Source organism: Canis lupus, chromosome 32 (assembly GCF_003254725.2).
Source record: "Canis lupus dingo isolate Sandy chromosome 32, ASM325472v2, whole genome shotgun sequence".
NCBI lineage: Eukaryota > Metazoa > Chordata > Mammalia > Carnivora > Canidae > Canis > Canis lupus.
This window is the reverse complement of record NC_064274.1, coordinates 2,042,844-2,064,681: the sequence shown is the minus strand read 5'-3', so window position 1 is coordinate 2,064,681 and position 21,838 is coordinate 2,042,844. Positions and strand designations below refer to the sequence as shown.

Below are 21,838 nucleotides of genomic sequence, written 5' to 3'. Positions count from 1 at the left end.
AGCAAAGGATACAGTCAACAAAACTAAAAGACAACCTACAGAATGGGAGAAGATATTTGCAAATGACATATCGGATAAAAGACTAGTATCCAAGATCTATAAAGAACTTATTAAACTCAACAGCAAAGAAACAAACAATCCAATCATGAAATGGGCAAAAGACATGAACAGAAATTTCACAGAGGAAGACATAGACATGGCCAACACGCACATGAGAAAATGCTCCACATCACTTGCCATCAGGGAAATACAAATCAAAACCACAATGAGATCCCACCTCACCCCAGTGAGAATGGGGAAAATTAACAAGGCAGGAAACCACAAATGTTGGAGAGGATGTGGAGAAAGGGGAACCCTCTTGCACTGTTGGTGGGAATGTGACCTGGTGCAGCCACTCTGGAAAACTGTGTGGAGGTTCCTCAAAGAGTTAAAAATATACCTGCCCTAAGACCCAGCAATTGCACTTCTGGGGATTTACCCCAAAGATACAGATGCACCCCGATGTTTCTAGCAGCAATGTCCACAATAGCCAAACTGTGGAAGGAGCCTCGGTGTCCATCGAAAGATGAATGGATAAAGAAGATGTGGTCTATGTATACAATGGAATATTCCTCAGCCATTAGAAATGACAAATACCCACCATTTGCTTCAATGTGGATGGAACTGGAGGGTATTATGCTGAGTGAAATAAGTCAATCGGAGAAGGACAAACATATGGTCTCATTCATTTGGGGAATATGAAAAATAGTGAAAAGGAATAAAGGGGAAAGGAGAAAAATGAGTGGGAAATATCAGAGAGGGAGATAGAACATGAGAGACTTCTAACTCTGGGAAATGAACAATGGGTGGTGGAAAGCGAGGTGGGCGGAGGTGGTGGGGGTGACTGGGTGAGGGGCACTGAGGGGGGCACTTGATAGGATGAGCACTGGGTGTTATGCTATATGTTGGCAAATTGAACTCCAATAAAAAATAAAAATAAAAAAATAAAAAAAGAGAAACAAAATCATGCATGCATGTTAAAACAAATTCATGATACTCAAAAACCAGAAACAACTCAAATGTCCATCAACTGGTGAATGAATCAACTATAGTGTATCTATACAATGGAATAGGAGTCAGCAACAACAAAAAATAAGTCATTGATACATTCAGTAGCATGATGAATTATGTTATCAAAATCTATTGTAAAATGAAAATAGCCAGACAAAAAGAATGCATACTGCATAATTCCATTTATATAACATTCCAGAAAAGACAAAATTATAGGAATGTAACAGGCGCTGGGGTTACAATGAACTGTATGTTTGTGTCTCCTCAAAATTCATATGTTGAAACTGCCCTTCAATGTATTAGAAGGTGTGGCCTTTGGGAGATAATTAGCATCAGACGGGTTCATAATGGTGGAGCCCTCATAAACGGGATTACCTTTGAGAAACAATCCTTTCCTTCCAGGGCCTCTATGGTCAGATAGGTGTAAATAGAGCAACTGAAGCTCAATTCACTTGTTAGAGGTTCCCTATATATTCCATTACTAAGAGCTCCCTGTGTAGCTTGGCCTTCTGCTCCTGCATTCCATTTCCCAGAGTTAAACATCCTGCTTTGGTCAGCATTACCTTGTGTTCTCTTTGACTCTACTTTACTTTGGATTTTAATTAATTTTTATGTGTAGATTTGTATGTATGGGGCCACTGAATTACCTAAGTCTATCTTACTATTTCACTATTTTCCTTTTCTGAACTCAGATCAGCTAAAGATCACTTTTCCTCAGACACTCCATTAACTAGCTCAACATGTCACCCTGTATTTAACTGTGGGTTAAGATCCCTGTCCCAAATCAGGCTGAATATCTCTAAATCTACTGTGATTTTGAGAAGTAGGTACTTGTATGGCAAGAAAAACAAGTTTGGGAACCCTTCCTGGCCCTGTTGTTTTGCTTCTCATCTCACATTTGCCCACTGCCTCCATGCTGCCCTCTCAACCCAAGAGTGGCTTGAAACTTATGGAGCTTTTATTGGCACTGAAAAAATGGTGGACTAGGGGATGAGGTAAGAAATACATTTAGGGATAAGCCAACTTTAGGCAGTATAGTGTCGGGATTAGGATCATTTGCTTAGGAGTACAGGGTTTGATTTCTGGTTTTGCCTCTTGCTAGTTATGTGATCTGAGATAAGTAAATGTCTTATTGCCTCAGCTTCTGCTTTTGTAAAATGCATCTGGTAATGTCTACTCCATATAGAGTTAGCATAGTGTGGTGACTAGAAGCATGAACTGTGCCTGGGTTTGGATTTTGGTTTGCCATTCGGCCTTGGGGAAGTTACTTAACCCCTGTGTAATGGCCAACTTCTATATCTCTGTAAAATTAGGGTTCTTAATGGCTATCAAAATAATAGTACCTGTCTCATATGAAATGGTATTATTTCTTATTTGAGGGTCCTGAATATTCATTTAGCTGCATTCTCCGAGAAGACCAAAATAAAACTAAAGAGGGATGTGATTCCTGACTCTAAAAGGAGAAATCCAAAAAGAGCTAGAATGCAGGATTTTGATGGCAAAAATAATCCCTTGTATGTGTGTGTGTGTTAAAGAAATAAACACTGAATTGTAGATGACAGATAATGTAGGATTAATAGGTTCTCTTTACTCCCATCCAAGAAATCTATTTAATAAAAATAAATAAATAAAAAGAAAAATAAAAGTGGGAGCCAGGTATAGCTTCAAGCCTGGGTGTGCTGGAATGGACCCCCTAAAGTGGCAAAGGGAATGAGGGGTACTAGGACAGCAGAGCTCAGCCCACTGGGAGAGCCCAGCCCTGATGGGACAGACAGGCTGCATCCAGGGAAGGAGAGGATGGAGGTTGGGGGTTTAAGGATCTGCTTCTTCTGTTCATCAAATCCAGTGCAAAACATTGTCAAAGGAAACATTGGAGATTTTGAGAATCAATATTATAAGACAGTGAAAGTAGGTTTTGGTAAGTTTGGAAATTTCTCGTGGAAATAATGATAAGTATATCAAGGAAAAGAGGCTCTCATAGTCAAGCATTTTCCCACTGTGTTATATCAGGAATAACTTTACTTATCTGTCGCCACATAATTTAGATCATCTGTAAAAGACAAGCATCATGCAAATGAAAACTAATATGATGAAATCCTACTTTTCATTGTGATGAGTCAGAGAATATCTAAATTTGAGCAAATGCTCCATTAAGAATGAGTTGCTCATAATTAAGTAAAATGTTTACTCAAGTTTATTGAATAGCATTAGATTAATAAGCATTAAAGAATCAGGTACCAGAGACTAAGAAAAAAAGTTTTTGCAAAAGATGTGAGTAAAAAAAGTTCATCAAAGCAAATGTATGAGTACACCTGAATATCAGCTTTTAAATGCTGTTCATGAATATTCTGTGAACTTAACTCTGGGGATCAATTGAGTGTTATTTATTTTTGTCTATGGCAGTAAATTTCATAAAAGAACTCTTTAAAGGTAGGACCCCATTTCTCTCAATAGTGAGCTTTCAAATGGAAGATCTCTGCTATGAGAGACCTCTGTCTCATAAAGTTCTATGGGTTTCCTAGGCAAGTTTCAAGTCCCCGATGGATGTCTACTTTTCTTGTAAAATGATTGAAGTGAATTCCATCATGTCCTTCTTAACTCAAGCCACATCTTCAGATTTGAGGTTTAATTTTTTATTCCCTCATCTTCTAGGAGAATTTAGCACTAAACAATAGGTAAACTATTAAAAGAAACCTATGTGACTTATTACTAAGCAACTATCCTCAAAGAAACTTTCCTCCATGATGAATAAGAATGCAAAGCCCAAGTATACAGGGTACTATATTTTTTAAAAATCCCAACTTGACCCCATCAGCTTCTGTAGGGCTATTTTTACATGCATTTTCATGCTTGCTTATATGGGGAAGTTCTTTTTCTTGGAAAGATTCATCAAAATACAAAACTAAAACCTAGAGCAGGTTCAGGGTGGAATACAGGTGTCCTTAGTGAGGATATTGGCATCAGTTGATTCTTTTCTTCAGCACTGGAGCTGGTTGAGTTGAAGTAGCATTTTTTCTGTAAAAAAAACAAAAACAAGAGACTTATGTTTAGAGAAAGTCTTACTAGAAACTGGCTTTTCCTTAAAGATGTCAAAAAAGGAATATTGTACCTATTGGCTCCCAATTTAGTTTATTGAGCTACTGAAATCGGTTACCCTTACTCATTTGAAAAGTAATAGTGAAAAAAGGTATTTGCCTTAGGAATTTCTCATAAATATAAAATTGCCTCCACTTTGCCCATTAAAGGGAAAACCTTCAGTACATATTGGAATCTGAAAGCCCATGTTATGCCTGACTTACTTCTGTAATATTTTGTTTAGTTTTTGTGTCCATTTGATGGGAGGGTTCAAGCATACAACTGACTTATTCTTCTTCCAAACTCTGGGGGAAAAGAAACAAAAATAAAAATAAAGCATTGTTATATTTTAGTCAATCCTACACTTAAAGAGAGTTAAGTATAAAAATATTCCTGGATGAAGTGAAATTGGAGGTGGGCAGTTTAGCATCTGAAGTATGTGATTTACAGTGTGAAATCTGAGGAATGAGGAAAACACCATTTGCAGAATGGTCGTGTGTGAGCCAGTGGAGCTGAAGATGAAGTTTATAGAATCTCACATGTCAGGGGTTAATGCTTTGCTGACAGTCTTTACATGAATTGGAGGTGGACCAAATAGCTGACTCCAAGATTGGCTCACTTTGAAATCTATATCACAATATCTTCAAAATGTATTTGTCCATTGAGCTTGAGAGAACAAAATAAATTATAGAAAACTCTCTCTTGAGAAAATTTTATTTGAAAAAAAATTCAATGAAATTTAATGTAGGAGAGCGACATTTGCATTTTGTTGAACCTCTAGTTAGTGAGTCTTTCACTGCTGTAAGAGATTCAACAACAACGAAAACAACAACAATAATTAATAGCTAATATTGATCAGGTGCTTATAGTGTGTCAATTGCTATGCTCAGCAGGTAACATAAATTATCCCAATTTCACACAAATCCTGTACAAAAGAACTATTATTTCCTTGCATTCATATCAGAAACTTGAGGTTTAGAGAATTTAAATAACTTTTCCAAAACTACACAACAAATGCAATGGTAGAGCAGCATCAAAATGAAGGTTACCTGCCTCCAGAACCCACACTTTTAGCCACCAATCTACATAGGCAGAATCTGAATGGTTATCAGTGCTGGACACGGTGCCAAATGTTTTATCTGCAGTGGAAGACATGAGGTCTCCCAGGTATAGCAATCTGGGACACTCAACTCTCTAACAGGATGGACTTTGAACAAAACAATTTCTTCATATTTACCTTAGTTATGAAATAACAGATAGCAAGGATCCACCCATCTAGCTTTGAAACTCTACCCTAGTAAATGGATCTTAGAGAGGTCAGAGATCATAGCACTGTTAGATTCTTGAGCTGAACCTTCCAATTCAGTTTCTAAGTTTATGATTGAAAATAGATTTCTGACCATCTGAACTCACAATATTTTTATCCGATTGTTATGAGTTTCTCATAATTTCCAGGTTTTGTTTCCATATCTGATTAAAATTCAGAAACAAATTTGGTGAGAAGATTTAAAATCAAATTTAGTTAGAACCTTTATTGGTGAAGACATTAGGAAAAGTATAATGCCTTTTTAATGACAAATTTTCATACATATTTTTAATATCCCACATTTCTTTTTTATAAGTTGAATACAACTAGTGCAAGAAAGACCCATAGCAAAATGGGACAAACAAAAAGCAGTTGCTTACAAATGTATCAAAAGTCTAAAGAAGTCCAAAGGAAGAGCTGTTAATGAAAATGAAGTCAGGGATGCCCTAAGAAAGATGCTTTAACTAATACTTCAAGGTATTGTCACAGGTGGTGACAATATGGTTCATGATAGATATAGGAAGGAGAAATCAAAGTTCCAAGTAGTGATACACAAAAGATCTATAGGCTTTATTTAAAATATTAAGTGTAACAATCCAGCATTGCTTGTACCTCTATTCTATGCTAGGTAAGGGATAAAGCACTGGGAGGAGAGAAACAAATAAATCTGATCCCTGTCTATAGAGAACTTATTTTGTGGTGGGAGTGAAAGGAGAGAGAGAGAGAGAGAGAGAACCACAAACCTGATTATTTCAATATGGTGATGCTATAATAATCACGGCTAACATTTACTAAACATTTATTACATTTATTACTGTGATTTATTACTGTGCTGGACATTTTACTAGGGGCCTTATATGCAATGTGTAAATTCTCATTTGATGTGCCAAGTGCTATGATAGAAGTATCAACAGATTGCTCTAAAGTACTGAAAAGGAAGGGTCACAGAAACAACATTTCAGTAAGAGAAAATACCTACTGAATTTCTTGCAATCATTACTGTCCCCTTAGCCTAACTCTTCAATCAAAGATGATCTTAAAGCTAAAGGACACTTCCATAAAACAGATGTTTGGACTAAGAACGATTGTGGATACTTATTTTCTTGCTCTTTAACTTCTGGGGAACAAAGTGTTTACTTCTGCTGGCAATTTGAATTTGGTAGAGAGAAGAGGCTTGATGGGATAACACCTGGCAGAGTCCTGGTTCTGTCCCTTTCTAGTGATATGCCTTAGTTAACCTCCCTAAGTCTCAGTTTCTGCTTCTATAGAGGAGCGATAACAGTAGACATAACTTAATTGGGCTGTTAAAGGACTAAGATGGGTGAATGTGCACAAAGCACTTAGCTCAGGACCCCTGCAAAGTAGGTACTTAATATTACTGAGTCTTATTATTATCTTGAGAATTGTTAGCAACTCTCAAAGTAAATCACTTTGAGATTCTTGCGTAAGAATACTATGCTGTATACCTGAAACTAATGCAATATTGTGTGTCAACAGTACTTAAAAAATACTATATGGTTGGGCAGCCTGGGAGGCCCAGCGGTTTCGTGTCACCTTCAGCCCGGGGTGTGATCCTGGAGACCCGGGATGGAGACCTACATCAGGCTCCCTGCATGGAGCCTGCTTCTCCCTCTGCCTCTCTCTCTTTTTCTCTCTGTGTCTGTCATGAATAAATAAATAAAATCTTTTAAAAAATACTATATGGAAACATTTGATCTGATTTTCTTTTGTGTGTGTGTGTCTTTTTTTTAATTTAAGTTTGATTTGCCGACATATAGTATAACACCCAGTGCTCATTCCATCAAGTGCCCTCCTCAGTGTCCGTCACCCGGTCACCCCATCCCCCCCCCCCCCCCCCCCCCGGCCTCCCCTTCCATAACCCTTTGTTCGTTTCCCAGATTTGATCTGATTTTCATGGGGAGAATAGAATAACATACATTTTTCTCCTGCAACTTACATGATTTCTCTTTTTGGGCACCCATTCCCAGGAGGGAAGATCTGAAGCCTTTCAATGAGCTGGATGGGGATAATGCCTGAGATCTCTTGGATGCATTTACACTTTAAATTTGTGTTGTAGGCCTCCAGAACACCTGCAAACACAATCAGATATTTTAATCCCTTTGGTATAATTTGAATTTAATTACTAATCTTTCATACAGAGCATTTGAAGATTTAAAAATTTTAAGTCAGCGCTTTCACCCAGATGCTTTTAGTTTGTGTATTTCTGCCTGTCTTGGTTTATTTTCAAATATTGTCTACCAAAATCTTAAAAATAAAATCAGCTTTCTAAAAACATAACACTTATTGAAATTAGTAGTGTTTACTGGTGCTCAGGTAATTATCTAAATAATAAAATTTAAGAACCACCACTACGGGGACTTAAAACTCAGTTTAATTAATACAGTGTAAAGTCAACTGATCTTCCCTCCAAACACATAAAAACCAAAGATATGAATTCCTTACAGTGTCCCCAGAGCAATAAGAAGCTGTAACAGAGTTCTTGTTCTTATCATGTTCAAACCAACCCCTCTCCCCCGTCTCTCTGAGGAACTTACATGGAAGATATTTTTTGTTTTTGTATAATATGCTGGTCCTCCATATGTTGCAAATCATTACCAACCAAAGGCCAATAATAAAAATTCAAGATTATTTTTATTCACAACACAGGTCATTAGTACTAGATACTTTTATAAGTAATCTAGGTCATTAGTACTAGATACTTTCATAAGTAATCTATTTCAGGTATTTTAATGAATTCCACCCTCTTTAAACTTATTGCCTACCACCATGCTTGACATGCTTCACCCCAAATAAAAGAGACCTGGCTCCCAAGGCATTTATAGTTTGGAGGAGAAAACCAATGAACAAAGACTGAAATGTCACAGAACATTGTATTTTACACCCAAGATGGGATGCATAATAGAGAAACTTGCCAGGGTAATGGGAAAGCTTTATGGAGTAAAGGAAGACAAAGGTCTTGAAGAATAAAAATAGCATGTGAAGCAAATTAAAATTGAAAAACAATTCCTTGTACCTTAAGAACAAAAATTGGTCTTTTACACCTGAGCAGAGTATATCATTCTGTACATGCCTCGGATTTCTTCAGCTATATAAAAACATACAATTTCAATTAGATATTTATCTATTTATGCAAACACAGTCACCCAATTTAGACTTAGAAGTTTGCTTCTTTGCAGAAAGCATGGACTGAAGTACCCGTGTTGTGCTTACAATGGCTCATGTCAAAGCCTAGCGGTATAGAATTGTGCCAAACATTCCCTGCAGGAGACCAACCAGTTGAGGTCAATTATCTTTAAACCTTATAAATGGTTTAGTCATAAGGGGTAGCATTGAAAGGCAGAGCAAAGAAGATATACACAGAAAGAATTAGTTGTAGCAGAGCTGAATCTGAAAAAGACCAGGAATAGATAAACCAAGTATAAGTCTCATGGACACTGGATTTCAGTATTTCCCTCTATGGATAAGAATCTTAATGTTACATGCTTCTAGCCTCTAAGAGTTAAATCTCTAAGCACCTTACTTTTAGAAACCTAGGAGCAGTTGAGTAGTATCCCCCCCAGTCATATTGCTCCCCATTTTCTAATTAAAAAAGAAAAAGAAAGAAATGGTTGAAGACTATTTCTGCACAAAGCACAATGACAAGGTAAGTGAAAGTTCTCACCATGGACAGCAGGGAGGCTGCAGACCAGCAGCATGAGAAGCAGAGATCCCAGGGTGAACCTCATTCTGCCTCAAGGTGGAGTTCAGACTTCAGCTCTGGGTCTAAACTGTGGGCTCTGAGCACAGGGACTTCTATTTATTTATGCCAGTGAGGGCCCTCCCACCGCCTTTGTCTCCAATAGGTCAGCTGTGTCATCATTTTTAAAAGTCCCCAAATATTGCTGAGTTTGCTTTTTTTGAACTCCCCTTGCAAATTTTATGAATTGGCTTCAGAGCACTATAAGCGTAATGAAATATTTCTTGATAATGTAGACTATAAATGGCAGGGATGCTGCAGAAATTTGAGGGTGGGAAGAGGGAAAAGACATCAGACTGGCAGTTGCACAGCACACTCTTTAGGATCATTATCTGTGATTGTAGTTTTGATTGCTACTTTCAGTGAAGGGTCAGAAGGCTTTCTCAATGAATTTGAATAAGTGCGCCAGGAAATTAGGGACTCTGTGAAGCACATCCTTGTGCCCCTGTCCCTTGTAAGAAAGTCTATCCTTTGGCAGATGCTCAATAAATATTTGCAGATCTAATGAATGTTTCCTTATGTATAGATTTCTATGCTGACTAGGTTACAGTTTTTCTACCAGACTTTCCCACCTTTTATTTCATTATCTGAAATATATAATTACTTGTGTAATTTGACCATTGTGGAAATCCTGGACAGGGTACGTGTCTCCTCATTGGTGTGCCTGTGTCTTGATGAAGGAAAGGAGGCAACAGCTTTGAGGAAGAGAATCTTTCTGTCTCTGGTATGCAGGTTCTCGAGTTTGAAAGCCAGGTGTCAATGGAGGGTGTCATTAAAATTTCATCAGATGCTAAAGTCAATATGTGGGTTGGTCCCTTGGGAAGCTGATGCTAAGATGGATGTTAGAGTAAAAGAAGTTTCTTTTGTTGTTGTTTTCAAAATGACTCCTGTGATAGATAAAAGCGGGAGCGTAGGTAGGCAGGGAGAGCCTCAGACTGCCAGGCTGATCCAAAGCAGTCTGCCACAAATTAATGGGGATATCTTGAGAAAAGAATGTCTACTCGAAGAGCCCCACCATGGGCAGAAGTATCCAGGTCCTACCACCCCTGCCATGCTCAGTCATTGGAGCTTCTCAGAAACATCATGGTCTCTGGTAGAATGCTCAAGCAGATCCTGGGGATGTTAGCAGCTGCAGGCTGTCAGCTAACCGTACTTCTCACAGCTGGCCAGCAAGTTTCTTTAAGGGAGATCTGATCAATGATCCTCCGGGGCTGTCACACAGGGTCATTAACTAGAGGTTAAGAGCACAAACTATGGAGTCACCCAGTCAATGACTTTGGACAGGTCACTTAATTTATCTATGGCTCCTATTTACCAGTTTTCACTTGGGGATAATACTAATTTTAAAGGATTGTTTGGAGAATGAAATCATACAGTACATGTAGAGTTCTTGGTAGTGTGCCTGACACATGTAATATATTCAATAGATAGCCTTTTTGTGCATTCATCCATCTATCCATCCATTATCAATTAGGTCTTGACTAATTTCTACTCTAAAACCCACATGTACACACTTCAAAGGTAAATATCCCTAGGATAAACCACCATCTGGTTTATCTTTTCAAAATCTGCTTGGTCTTCTTCATTGTTTCTCCTAAATCACGACTGCTCTTCTTTTTGCCTTCCCATACTTTTGCTGACTCACAGACACAAACACATGTACTTGTGTACACACACATCTAAACACCGTAATACACCAAAATTTGTTTCTTTTGAAAACAGCCAATTTCTGACCATGTCTCATTCATTTTACCCTTGTACAATTTGATCTTGGGATGCAAGTATAGCAGTTTTACATTTGCCTCTGTTATATGTACCATATATCTCCCTGTTAGAGCAAAAATGAGTAATGCTGACAATAACAGGAAGAACATAGCAACAAAGGTCCTGAAGAGGACTCTGAATAAATCTAGGAAATTCTACAGTTGGATCTTGTTAAAATAGGATCAGTGGGTCAAGGAGCTAATTCTAGAGCAATTCTAAAGTTTGATTTTGGTCCTTTTAATGCCCAGAATTCCGGATCTAGCTTATACTGACTAAAGGAGTCTTATATCTGCCTGCCCAAGATGGGACTGGAGGTTGGGCAGATTTCTGATAGCCAGATGATTCTAGAAGCTTCAAGTATGACTCTCCATGATCTCATTTATAGCAGGGGGCAAAAATTGCAAAGAGTCTGAATCCAAGAAAAATATTTGAACCAATGGATTTAGGGCCCAAAGGGATTTTATTTTTAAAATAGCTCTTATAGATACTTTTGTTTAAAAACAAAAACTATGTGGTGCCTGGGTGGCTTAGTAGGTTTAACGTCTGCCTTTGGCTCAAGTTATGATCCCAGGGTCCTGGGATGAGTCCCCAAGTGGGGCTCCCCACTCAGGGGGGAATCTTCTCCCTCTTTCTCTGTCCTTCCCCCTCTCATTTTGCCCCTTTCCCTCTTCCTGCTCCTGCTCCCACTGCTCCTGCTCCTCCTGCTTACTGCTCTCTCTCAAATAAATAAATAAAATCTTAAAAAAAACCCCACAAATGTGATGAGCACTGATTGTTATACACAACTGATGAATTATTGAATACTACACCTGAAACTACTGATGTACTATGTGTTGGCTAAATGAATTTAAATAAAAAATAAAATCAAAGTAAAAAAACATAAAAACATATGCCTTGATTTATAACCTGATTTTTATGATCAGATATATGAAAACAGGGAAAATGAGAAAATTATGAGGCGGGCTTTTCACCCTGACTTTGGAAATAAACTGGATTTTCTCCCCACACCAAGAAAAACTGAGTAGTCTTGAGCATCTTGGTACTCATGGTCCATGGACTAGCACCATCAGCTTCACCTGAGAGGTTGTTAAAAATGCAGAATATCAGGCCATTTTAACAGGATCCCTAGGTGATTTAAATGCACCTTAGTCTGAGAAGCACTGGTAGGTAGCAGAGCATGAGTCACATGCATATTCAAATTGTATGCAGAGAAATGTTTGCCCAAGTCATCTTCTCAGGGTTTTGATGTACAAATCCCTCAGAGTGTACAGGACAAACGTGCCCATGGACAGCTAGCTGTAGACCAGTGATATCCATAAGAAAGACATTCTCAGGATATCAAAAAATGAAATGTCACTAAAATAGAGAGGTAGCAAAACTGGCCAAAATATCTACCATTCTAGCTAGCCAATAGGCATTGAACAGAGGACCTATCTTAAAGTTAAAAATGATTAAAGGATAAAATTCTTATAATTTTAAGTAGTTTGTAATATAATAGAAGATAAGACAAAGGCCACTCTGATCAAATTGAGAACATTTTCTTGCCATTAAAATCATTATTAAAAAAGCAACTCAAATTAAAAACAGTAACTTAATTCATTCCATTAACGAATGTTTTATCCTGCTGAAAATCTGATATCTATTTGCTTCCAACAGATTGCTGGCAGGTTCTGAAATCAGACTATCTGGGTTTGTATCCCCCTGCACTTACTTGCCCTATTATAATACTCAAGGCTCAGTTCTTCCTGCATTAATTGTATTAATTATTATAATATCTTCTTAGAGAGTTCTATAAGGAACATACTGCCAGGAAAGTGCTTTGCTCAGTATTTGGGCAAATAGCAAACACTAATAAATGCTAGTTTTTTTTTACCTTTATGAAAATACAAAAATGTATTAGTTTTAAATTTTTCTATTTTAATTTAATTTAAGTTTATTTTATCGTGGTAAGAATGCAGCATGAGATCTACTCTTTTAACAAATTTTTAAGTGTACCATACAGTATGGTTGACTATAAGTACAATGTACAGCAGATCTTTGGATCTTATTTATATATATATATATTTTTTATGAAGTAACTTTGACTTAGTTTGTATGTCAAGCTCCTGATATGAATTAAAAAGTCATTTAGGTTTCCGTTGGACATTTATGATACCTTGAATTTAAAGGTCCCCCGGTCAAAAAGCTGTTCCTCTTTGAAACTGGTCACCCACACTTTCTTTTTTACCCACTTTCAACAAAAATATTGATCTATTTTCCCTAAGGAGGTACCCATGAAAGTTTGTATTAGTTACAAATGTACTGAAGTCTTACAAAGAAGGCGTCTTACCTTTCATCATCAATTTGATCTCAAATAAATTGCCTACAACAGTCTGTTGTTCACCAGATAATGACTTTAAGACCTGTATCTGTAGAAAAGGTATTTTTCAAACGTAGTTAAATTACCATTTCAAGTTTTGGTCGAGTTCAGCTCAAAAATAGTGAATCCCGGACAAAGCTAAAATGAGCCCAAAACTCTTTTCCTACTATTAGGATGATGATTTGCCAGAAGATTGCTAGGTGGCAGCATTACTTACAAAAACAGCTTGCTGGAAGGGAAAGGCCTATCTTCAGGTAAAGACCATTCATTGCTGATAAGAGGGCTGTGTTACATATTATTTCAACATTCAAATTAGATATTTGATTTGGTTTATTGCTTTTTAAAAATATATTGAGGTTTGAGATTTTTTGAGTAGGTTGAAATGTTAATCAAAGAGGAGAGAAAAACCCCTAAAAATCTGAAGTAATCTAACAAATTCTGAGCCAAATCCAACTTCCTGGCCCCAAAGTTTGCAAAATCAGATGCATCAGTTCCCTGGCAGGCAATCACATTAGACCTCAGTAGAGCTGGGTGCAAACTTTCTGCAGTTAGGAAGTTTTCAGAGAATAGTGAGGCTACCACACACCAGTGTCAAAGTGTAGTTAAGTTTTTCAGCCTCTTAAAGCACAGCACAGTGAACATTAACAAATAGTCCGCTTCTTTCTTTCATTCAGATTCCATAATATACATATTATTTCATCATCTGCCCTTTCCACTGAGCATATCTCTATGTTAGAACTATGTATTGAGTCCTGGATGTTATAAATAAAAGTCAGTGGTTGAATTTTCCAGCAAGAGCTCCCCTATTTATTTTTGAAAGTTTTCAACATATCTCTGTTCTTTTAATAACCACTGGTCCTGAGACCTCAGGTGCCCCCAGGCAATCCCCTTGGCCTCACATTCCTCTTTGTCAGTATCTTCCCTTTTTCTAACCAGACGTTAAGGTCCTCTTCTCACTGGACACACTCTCCTTAGGCAAGCATGTCTTTTCCCTGCTTCAAATTTAGATGCAACTCCACTCACATTGGTATCTATCCAATAGCCTACTGGCCATTTCTTCATGGAGATCTCTAAGATCTCTCCAACCCATCATATTCAAAACTGAACTTAGTTTCTCCAAAATCTGCTCTACCTCCAGTATTCTCAGTCTTAGTAAATGGTATTATCATCCACCCAGTTGCACAGAAGCCAGTGAATCATCTTTCCTTCATTTATCTTAATCTTGTTCTCCAAAGCTGCCATTTGTATCCGTTAAAGTGTCTTGGCTTTGTCCACTTTTCTCCACTCTCATTGCTATTCCCTATTCTAAGCCACCATTGTCTGTTGTTAGGCCTATTACAATAGCCTGCTAACTGCTCTCTTCCCATCCTATTTTATGCAAGGACTCCAGTTTTGGATTCTAAATGAATATTCCCTTTCTCATTAGCAGTCCCTGAATATTTTCTATGTTTTTCTTTAGCTCTACTACTATGGCACTATTTCTATTTATTCTTAGTAAATAGAAATAGATGGGCTAGAGATGGAACGTGAATATTTTTTGAAGCTTAGAATTGGGCAATACCCTACCTCCTCCTGAGTAGAACATATTTACTGTGGATTCTCAACTTATTGGTATATAATGAAGAAAAATATCCCCAATAATCTTGACTCTACTATATTGACACTCACTTTCCTGGTTTGTAGGACATCTTTCACCTAGCATAATATCCTCTGGATACATCCATGTTGTTGCAAATGGCAAGATCTCATTCTTTTTATGGCTGAGTAATATTCCAGTGTGTGTGTGTGTGTGTGTGTGTGTGTGTGTTTGTGTGTGTATCTTTAACCATCTGTGGATGGACACTTGGATTACTTCTATATATTGCCTATTGTAAATAATGCTGCAATAAAATAGGGATATATATAGCCTTTTGATTTGTAATTTCATTTTCTTTGGGTAAATACCCAGTAGTTGAATTGTTGGATCATATATTATTTCCATTTTCACTTTTTGCGTGGAATCTCCATACTGTTTTCCACAGTAGCTGTACAAGTTTGCATTCCCACCAATAGAGCTCTAGCTTTCCCTTTTTTTCTACATCCTTGTTGACACTTATTATTTCTTCTCTTTTGGATACTAGCCATTTGGACAGGTGTGAGGTGATAGCTCACTGTAGTTTTGATTTGCATCTCCCTAATGATTAATGACGTTAAGCATCTTTTCAAGTGTCTGTGCCCTCTTTGTATAGAAAAATGTCTTTTCAGATCCTCTGCCCATTTTTAAGTTGATTGCTTGTTTTTTGGTGTTGAGTTTTATAAGTTCTTTACATATTTTGGATATTAATCCCTTGTCAGATATATCATTTGGAATATCTTCTCCTATTTAGTGGGTGGCCTTTTCATTTTGCTGATGTTTTTCTTCGCTGTGCAAAAGCTTTTTGTTTTGGTGTAATCCCACTAGTTTAATTTTGCTTTTGTTTCCCTTCCTTCAGAATATATATCTAGAAAAATGCTGCTAAGGCCAATGTCATAGAGATTACTGCCTAGGTTTTCGTTCAAGAGTTTCATGGTAAGTCAATCGGAGAAGGACAATCATTATATGATTTCACTCATATGGGGAATATAAGAAATAGTGAAAGGGATTATAGGGGAAAAGAGGGAAAATGAGTGTGAAAATTAGAGAGAGAGACGAACCATGAGAGACTCCTAACTCTGGGAAATGAACAAGGAGAAGTGGAAGGGGAGGCGGGTCGGGGGATGGGGTGATTGGGTGACGGGCACTGAGGAGGGCACTTGATGGGATGAGCACTGGGTGTTATACTATATGTTGGCAAATCAAACCTCAATTTAAAAATATTTTAAAAAGAGTTTTATGGTTTTAGATCTCACACTTAGGTCTTTAATCCATTTTGAGTTTGTTTTTGTATATTATGTGAGAAAGTTTCATTCTTTTGGATGTAGCTGTCCAGTTTTCCCAGAACCATTAATTGAAGAGACTATCTTTTCCCCATTGTATATTCTTGCTTCTTTTGTTATATATTAGTTGACCATGTAAGCATGGGTTTATTTCTGGGCTCTCTACCCAATGGAATATTTCAGTTCTGTTGACCTATGTGTATATTTTTATGCCACTACCATAGCTTGGTAGTATCTGTTGAAATCTGGGAAAGCAACATTTTTTTTTAATATGACAAAGTCCATAAAGAAGTAGCATGGAATAGTCAATTCCCCATCCCCATCCAAGCTAAAAAAACTATTTGGGACCATTAATAGATGGTTAGAGTACCAAGTTGAGGACCCTTTTGTGATAACATCTCTGGACTGAAGCATGCTTGTTTGGAGTCCAAAAGACATTGTCTTAGGAAGTAGAACAGAGAACTGGATAGAGGCCATTTTCCTTACTGTGCTGCAGATAGGGAAAAGGCCTGAGACTATGAACACTCAGGGTGACAGAGCACCTCCTCAGAAGGCCCTTGCAGGGCAGCTGTGATGGGTCCTGGCAAGGGAGCTAGAGCAAAAATCACTGACAGTCTTGTTACATATCTTGCAGAAACCAGTAGCATGCTTTTTGGGGGTGGTGGGTGGAAGTCCTATAGACAAGCAGGTCAAAGTTTTGGAAGTGTAATATCAATACATACAAGGCTACATTTATATCAAAGGCTGTGGCTTTCACACTTTTATGTTACATTCCTCTGTGAGTCATGAACAAAGAAAAGCTTATTAAATCTCCTTATATGGTTCGTTTTATTTAAAATCCCTGTGTCAACTAAATCACTATCATTGCTCTGTTATTGCTTTCAAATGAACAAACAACTGGGTATCTACCACATGTCAGGCATTATGCAATGTGCATTTTAAAAAAAGGTATGGCCCATGCCCTGTGAAAATCAGCCAAAAATTTATTACCTAAAAAAAAAAAAAAAAAAAAAATTATTACCTTTACTGCATACACTTGGGTTTCTAAGTGCAACACATGTTGGCCCAGAGTTTAAAAGCACAAACTAACATTACTTCTTTTTTAGAGATTTTATTTATTTATTTGGGAGAGAGTATACAAGCAGGGGGCAGAGAGGAGGCAGAGGGAGAGGGAGAAGCAGATTCCCCGCTGAGCGGGCAGCCCAACATGGGGCTCAATCCCAGGGCCCTGAGCTGAAGGCTGATGCTTAACTGACCGAGCCACCCAGGTGCCTCTAACCAGCATGACTTTTACTCAGAATGATTGAAATATTCTAGTACAACATTTTGTGTGTGTGTGTCAATTATGAAGTATAGGATATCTTAGAGAACTCAAAAGCAGCTGCTGCTCAGAATAAATTGAGTGAACAGAAATTTGAGTCATGTCCATAGACCTATCTGCCTCAATGATATGCAAAAAGGGTTTGTTTCATTGGTTTAAAAATATGCTGGTAAATGCTTTTAAACCAGCTTTCTGGAAATAATAAGTTCTGACTTGTGGCTTTTGCCACCCACATAAGGTCAGTGAACGTGGAGTTGGGTATTGAGGAGCAACTGGAGCTCACCAGCACTAGCACACTACGGACCTGCCCAGCTGCTTGTCAACAGAGCCAGAGCACTGTCCCTGGGACCCATGACATGAAGTGTTTATTCTGTGCCTGGACACTCATCTTAGCAGAAGTCTGGGTGAGCTGTGCTGCTCTCTACAGGTGGATGTCCAGAAGGAAGTTTTTGAGCTATGCTTTAATGACAAAGCTGACAAAATGGATGACTTTGATCATCAGTATAAATATCAGTGGAATCCTTGACCAGGCCCCTGTCTCAACATTTTGACTGTCATCCCAGTTTGTGGAGAAGACAAACTGGCATTAATGATCTTGTCCTTCATAGAAATAATGCTACCAGGGCCTTTGCCCTGGGTTTAAGGCATTGGAAGTAGCTCTACATATCAGGGTTTCTAGGCAGAAGGAGAAGCTTTGCCTCTGGACCTGAAGCCACTTGTCTAAGAGCTCACCCCTTTCCCTTCTTTGGCTTACTCTGGTAGGCTCCTCTGAGATACTCAAATCTAGCCCTTTAGATTCAAAATCCAGCACTCTTTTTTTTTTTTAAAGATTTTATTTATTTGTTCATGAGAAACACACACAGACAGAGAGAGAGAGAGAGAGAGAGGCAGAAACACAGGCAGAGGGAGAAGCAGGTTCCCTGCAGGAAGCCTGACGTGGGACTTGATCCTGGGTCTCCAGGATCACACCCTGGGCTGACGGCGGCGCTAAACTGCTGGGCCACCCGGGCTGCCCCAAATCCAGTACTCTTACCATTAAGTTGAGCCCCAAGCACTTGACACTGCAGTAAGTGTTGCCAGCAGGCAGATGCCACTTCTGAAGGAAAAGCAGCCTTGCCTGCTATGACATGGCTCCCCGCGTGAATCCCACACCATACAGGAGCAATGCTGCTCTTTTGCTAGTATTCAGAGAGTGGCACTACCCTTCTTTATCCCTTCAGCCAGCTTAATCTCTAGGTTCAGTCCCTGATAACAGTTAGAAAAGCCTTTGTCCTCCTTCCCTCAAGGGGACCTCTCTCTGCTTCCATGTCTGAGGTAGCACTTGTCCTCTCCTCCCCTCTTCTAGTTGAGATCAGAGCTTTTTGCTCAACTGATCATACCATTGTGGCATGTATTCCTTTGTACAAGAACAATTTTTGCCTTGAAACACTCCAACATTTTCACTGGAATCAGGAGACCTAGATTTGGAAGCTCATTGTTCTGAAGCTATTTAAACTCTGAGCTCCAGATTTTCTCATTGCAGAAAGGGAATAAAATCTGTCTACATGTGGGTGATATAAGAAATTAATGTATGTGAAAATGCTTCATAAAATATAAAACGATTTTGGGCAGCCCCGGTGGCACAGCGGTTTAGCGCTGCCTGCAGCCTGGGGTGTGATCCTGGAGACCCAGGATCGAGTCCCATGTCGGGCTCCCTGCATGGAGCCTGCTTCTCCCTCTGCCTGTGTTTCTGCCCCTCTCTCTGTCTCTATGAATACATAAAATCTTTAAAATATATATATAAAACGATTTTGAAATTCAAGGTATTTTACTATCTCTTCATTACTCCACTTACATAATTCCATTGATTTTAGTTACTGAGATCAGTTTCGTCAAAGCCACATGAATGTATCAGCTTGACTTTGGAGAGCTAGGTCTCAGGGGGAATGTCCATTCTGTCATGACAGCACCAGTGACAAATATCCAATTCTGGTATGACTCCCAACAGGGGGCACATACAGGAGATGATGTGAGGCAATGGTTATTGCTTCTTCTTACTGTAAATTGGAGGTGATTCTCTCCACTCTTTAAGCCTAATTGGCTCCTAAAATGTTGAATTTGTACTTAGTTTTGTTTTATCATCAATGATTCATAACAGTGCATAGTCAGGGAAATGGAGCAGGCTTTCAGTTTTTACTAATCTCTGGTCAAAAATGTATCTTGTTGGTTTGAAGAAGAGTGCCTGAGACCAGTCAAATTCAAGGGAATGATGAAGGAATAGATCCTAAGAGAGGGATCCAGAGAGAAGAAAGAAAGATCTGAGTTAAAATTACAACTTTGCCCACTTGTTTATAAATTATTAACCTCTCTAGTTAAATGGAGTTAATCATACCATAATGTACATTTAGCTGCTCAACATTAAAATTCCTTGTTTTGGAGAAGTATCCTATTGTGTGTCTTGGGGGACAGTAAGTGTCAGGCATTTTGCTGTCATGAAGAACACTGTGGTGAGTGACATGAATAGAAAGCCAAGACAGGGCTGTGTGGAGTATGGTCTGGATTCTCTGGGTGTCAGGACCATTTGGGGCACCTGTAAACCTGTGGATTCCAGAGTCCAACTTACTGGATCCAAATTTATGGGGTCATACTAGGAAAGCTACATGATTAATAAGCTTCCCAGGTTCTGGGAATCTACTAATCCATAGCAGTGATTATAGTTAATGGTACTGGACTATATACTTGAAAGCTGCTAAGAGACTCAGTCTTAAATATTCTCACCACTGAAAAAAGAAAATGATAATTATGTGATATGTTGGAAGTGTTATCTAATACTATGGTGGTAAGCATTTTAAAATATATAAATGGATCAAATCAGCACATTGTACACGTAAACTGGCCTGCCAACAGATCTCATCTTAGCTGTTTGGTGTTTTGTTTTTATTTTTTTTTTAATATCTTATTTATTTACTCATGAGGAGACACACAGAGAGAGGTAGAGACACAGGCAGAGGGAGAGGCAGGCTCCCTGCAGGGAGCCTGATGAGGTACTTGATCCCAGGACCCTGGGATCACGACCCAAGCCAAAGGCAGATGCTCAACTACTGAGCCACCCAGGCAACCCTTAGCTGTTTGGTTTTAAACTCAGGAGCAGAAATGGAAGGAATTAAAATGTGACTTGTATCCATGGACAGTATGTTCTTTAGGCTTTTTGGAGGTAAGTTTATGATCGACATTTTGATACTGTATTTAGTTTTCTTAAATTATTATGTCAAATGCAATTCTATTTAAAACTGCATGCGCGGGTGCGCGCGCACGTGTGTGTGTGTGTGTGTGTGTGTGTGTGTGTGTGTGTTTTAAAGGAATGATACTTGTATTGGCTGAAATTAGTGAAGAGTTCAAACTTCCCGTAAATTGCCTCTGTGATTCCCCCACAGCCATCAGCTTCTTTGAAGTGGGATGGTGACTTAAATAAGCACTTTTAACCTTGGCCCACACGTTGCTCTGATGGAAGGGAAAGACTCTGCTTTACCTTTGACTGTTCCTTTCTCCTGTGGAAACTGGATTCTAAAGATAAAGAAGATACATTCTCTAAAAGGACATTCCAGACATGTGGGGTAAGTGGATAGCAAATTATATATAAATTTGGAAGGTTATTCTCTTCTGAATTAAAAATATATCTTACCATCTCCTAGAGCCACCCAATGCAAAGGTCTCTGACTTGGAAGTTCCCTGCAAGCCCCAAGGGGCTGTGATCACACTTTAATAAAAACTGTCTTTTATGTACTTCAATCATAGAGCAAATTTACATGAACTACGAACTTTTAGTGTACAGGAGATGTGAGTGGGGGGAATGTCTGTGTAGATGGTTTAGGGGATGGAAAAGTGAAGCGGAGCAGTATCGCTCTTCTGATGCAGGCACACACAGTGCATCTGGGTGTTGTCTATTGAATTGAATAACCTCCTCCAAACTTCTTACGTCAAACTGATGGAAACAGAACATTAGATAGCTTGAGCCTTTAGACAGTTTTCAGTTGAAAACACAAACATCTTTCAAAGTCTCTCTGTAACTCCAGTAAAGCAAGCAATCTTTCCCAAGTATTTGCCAAATGTCACCTCCATGCCAAGCGCTTGGTGTTTAGCCCCTGGGGTCAGGAAATGAATTTTGATGAAACTTTCAACGATTTCCTCTACTCTTCCTACCATCAAAGCAAGGCTCCTGCAAGCACTTCTGTAAATTACAAAATGTATATGTATATGGTCCATATAATCTGTAGCCTTTCCAGACACAGAAGCCTGAAATAGAAACTTACTGAAACAGACCGAAAATAGAAG

At 38.5% G+C, this 21,838-nt stretch overlaps 1 protein-coding gene across 1 annotated transcript; it reads right to left on the bottom strand.

The window, feature by feature from the left end:
• Positions 1-3,221: 3,221 nt before the first annotated feature.
• CXCL13 (C-X-C motif chemokine ligand 13) lies at positions 3,222-9,257 on the bottom strand. The gene is made up of 4 exons (XM_025427113.2): positions 9,114-9,257; positions 7,389-7,521; positions 4,350-4,430; positions 3,222-4,065 (listed from the first exon to the last, which is right to left on the bottom strand). The coding sequence occupies exons 1-4, from the start codon at positions 9,175-9,177 to the stop codon at positions 4,011-4,013; spliced, it is 333 nt and encodes a 110-aa protein (XP_025282898.1). The 5' UTR covers positions 9,178-9,257; the 3' UTR covers positions 3,222-4,010.
• Between the last annotated feature and the right edge of the window lie 12,581 nt (positions 9,258-21,838).

What these genes read in the sequence shown, in the direction of transcription:
- CXCL13 (XM_025427113.2), bottom strand. Translation starts at nt 9,177, where the DNA reads ATGAGGTTCACCCTGGGATCTCTGCTTCTCATGCTGCTGGTCTGCAGC. An exon ending in CAGCCTCCCTGCTGTCCATG is followed by an intron (nt 7,522 to 9,113) that starts GTGAGAACTTTC and finishes TTGTGTTTGCAG; the next exon opens with GTGTTCTGGAGGCCTACAAC. An exon ending in CTAAACAAAATATTACAGAA is followed by an intron (nt 4,066 to 4,349) that starts GTAAGTCAGGCA and finishes TTTTTTTTACAG; the next exon opens with AAAAAATGCTACTTCAACTC.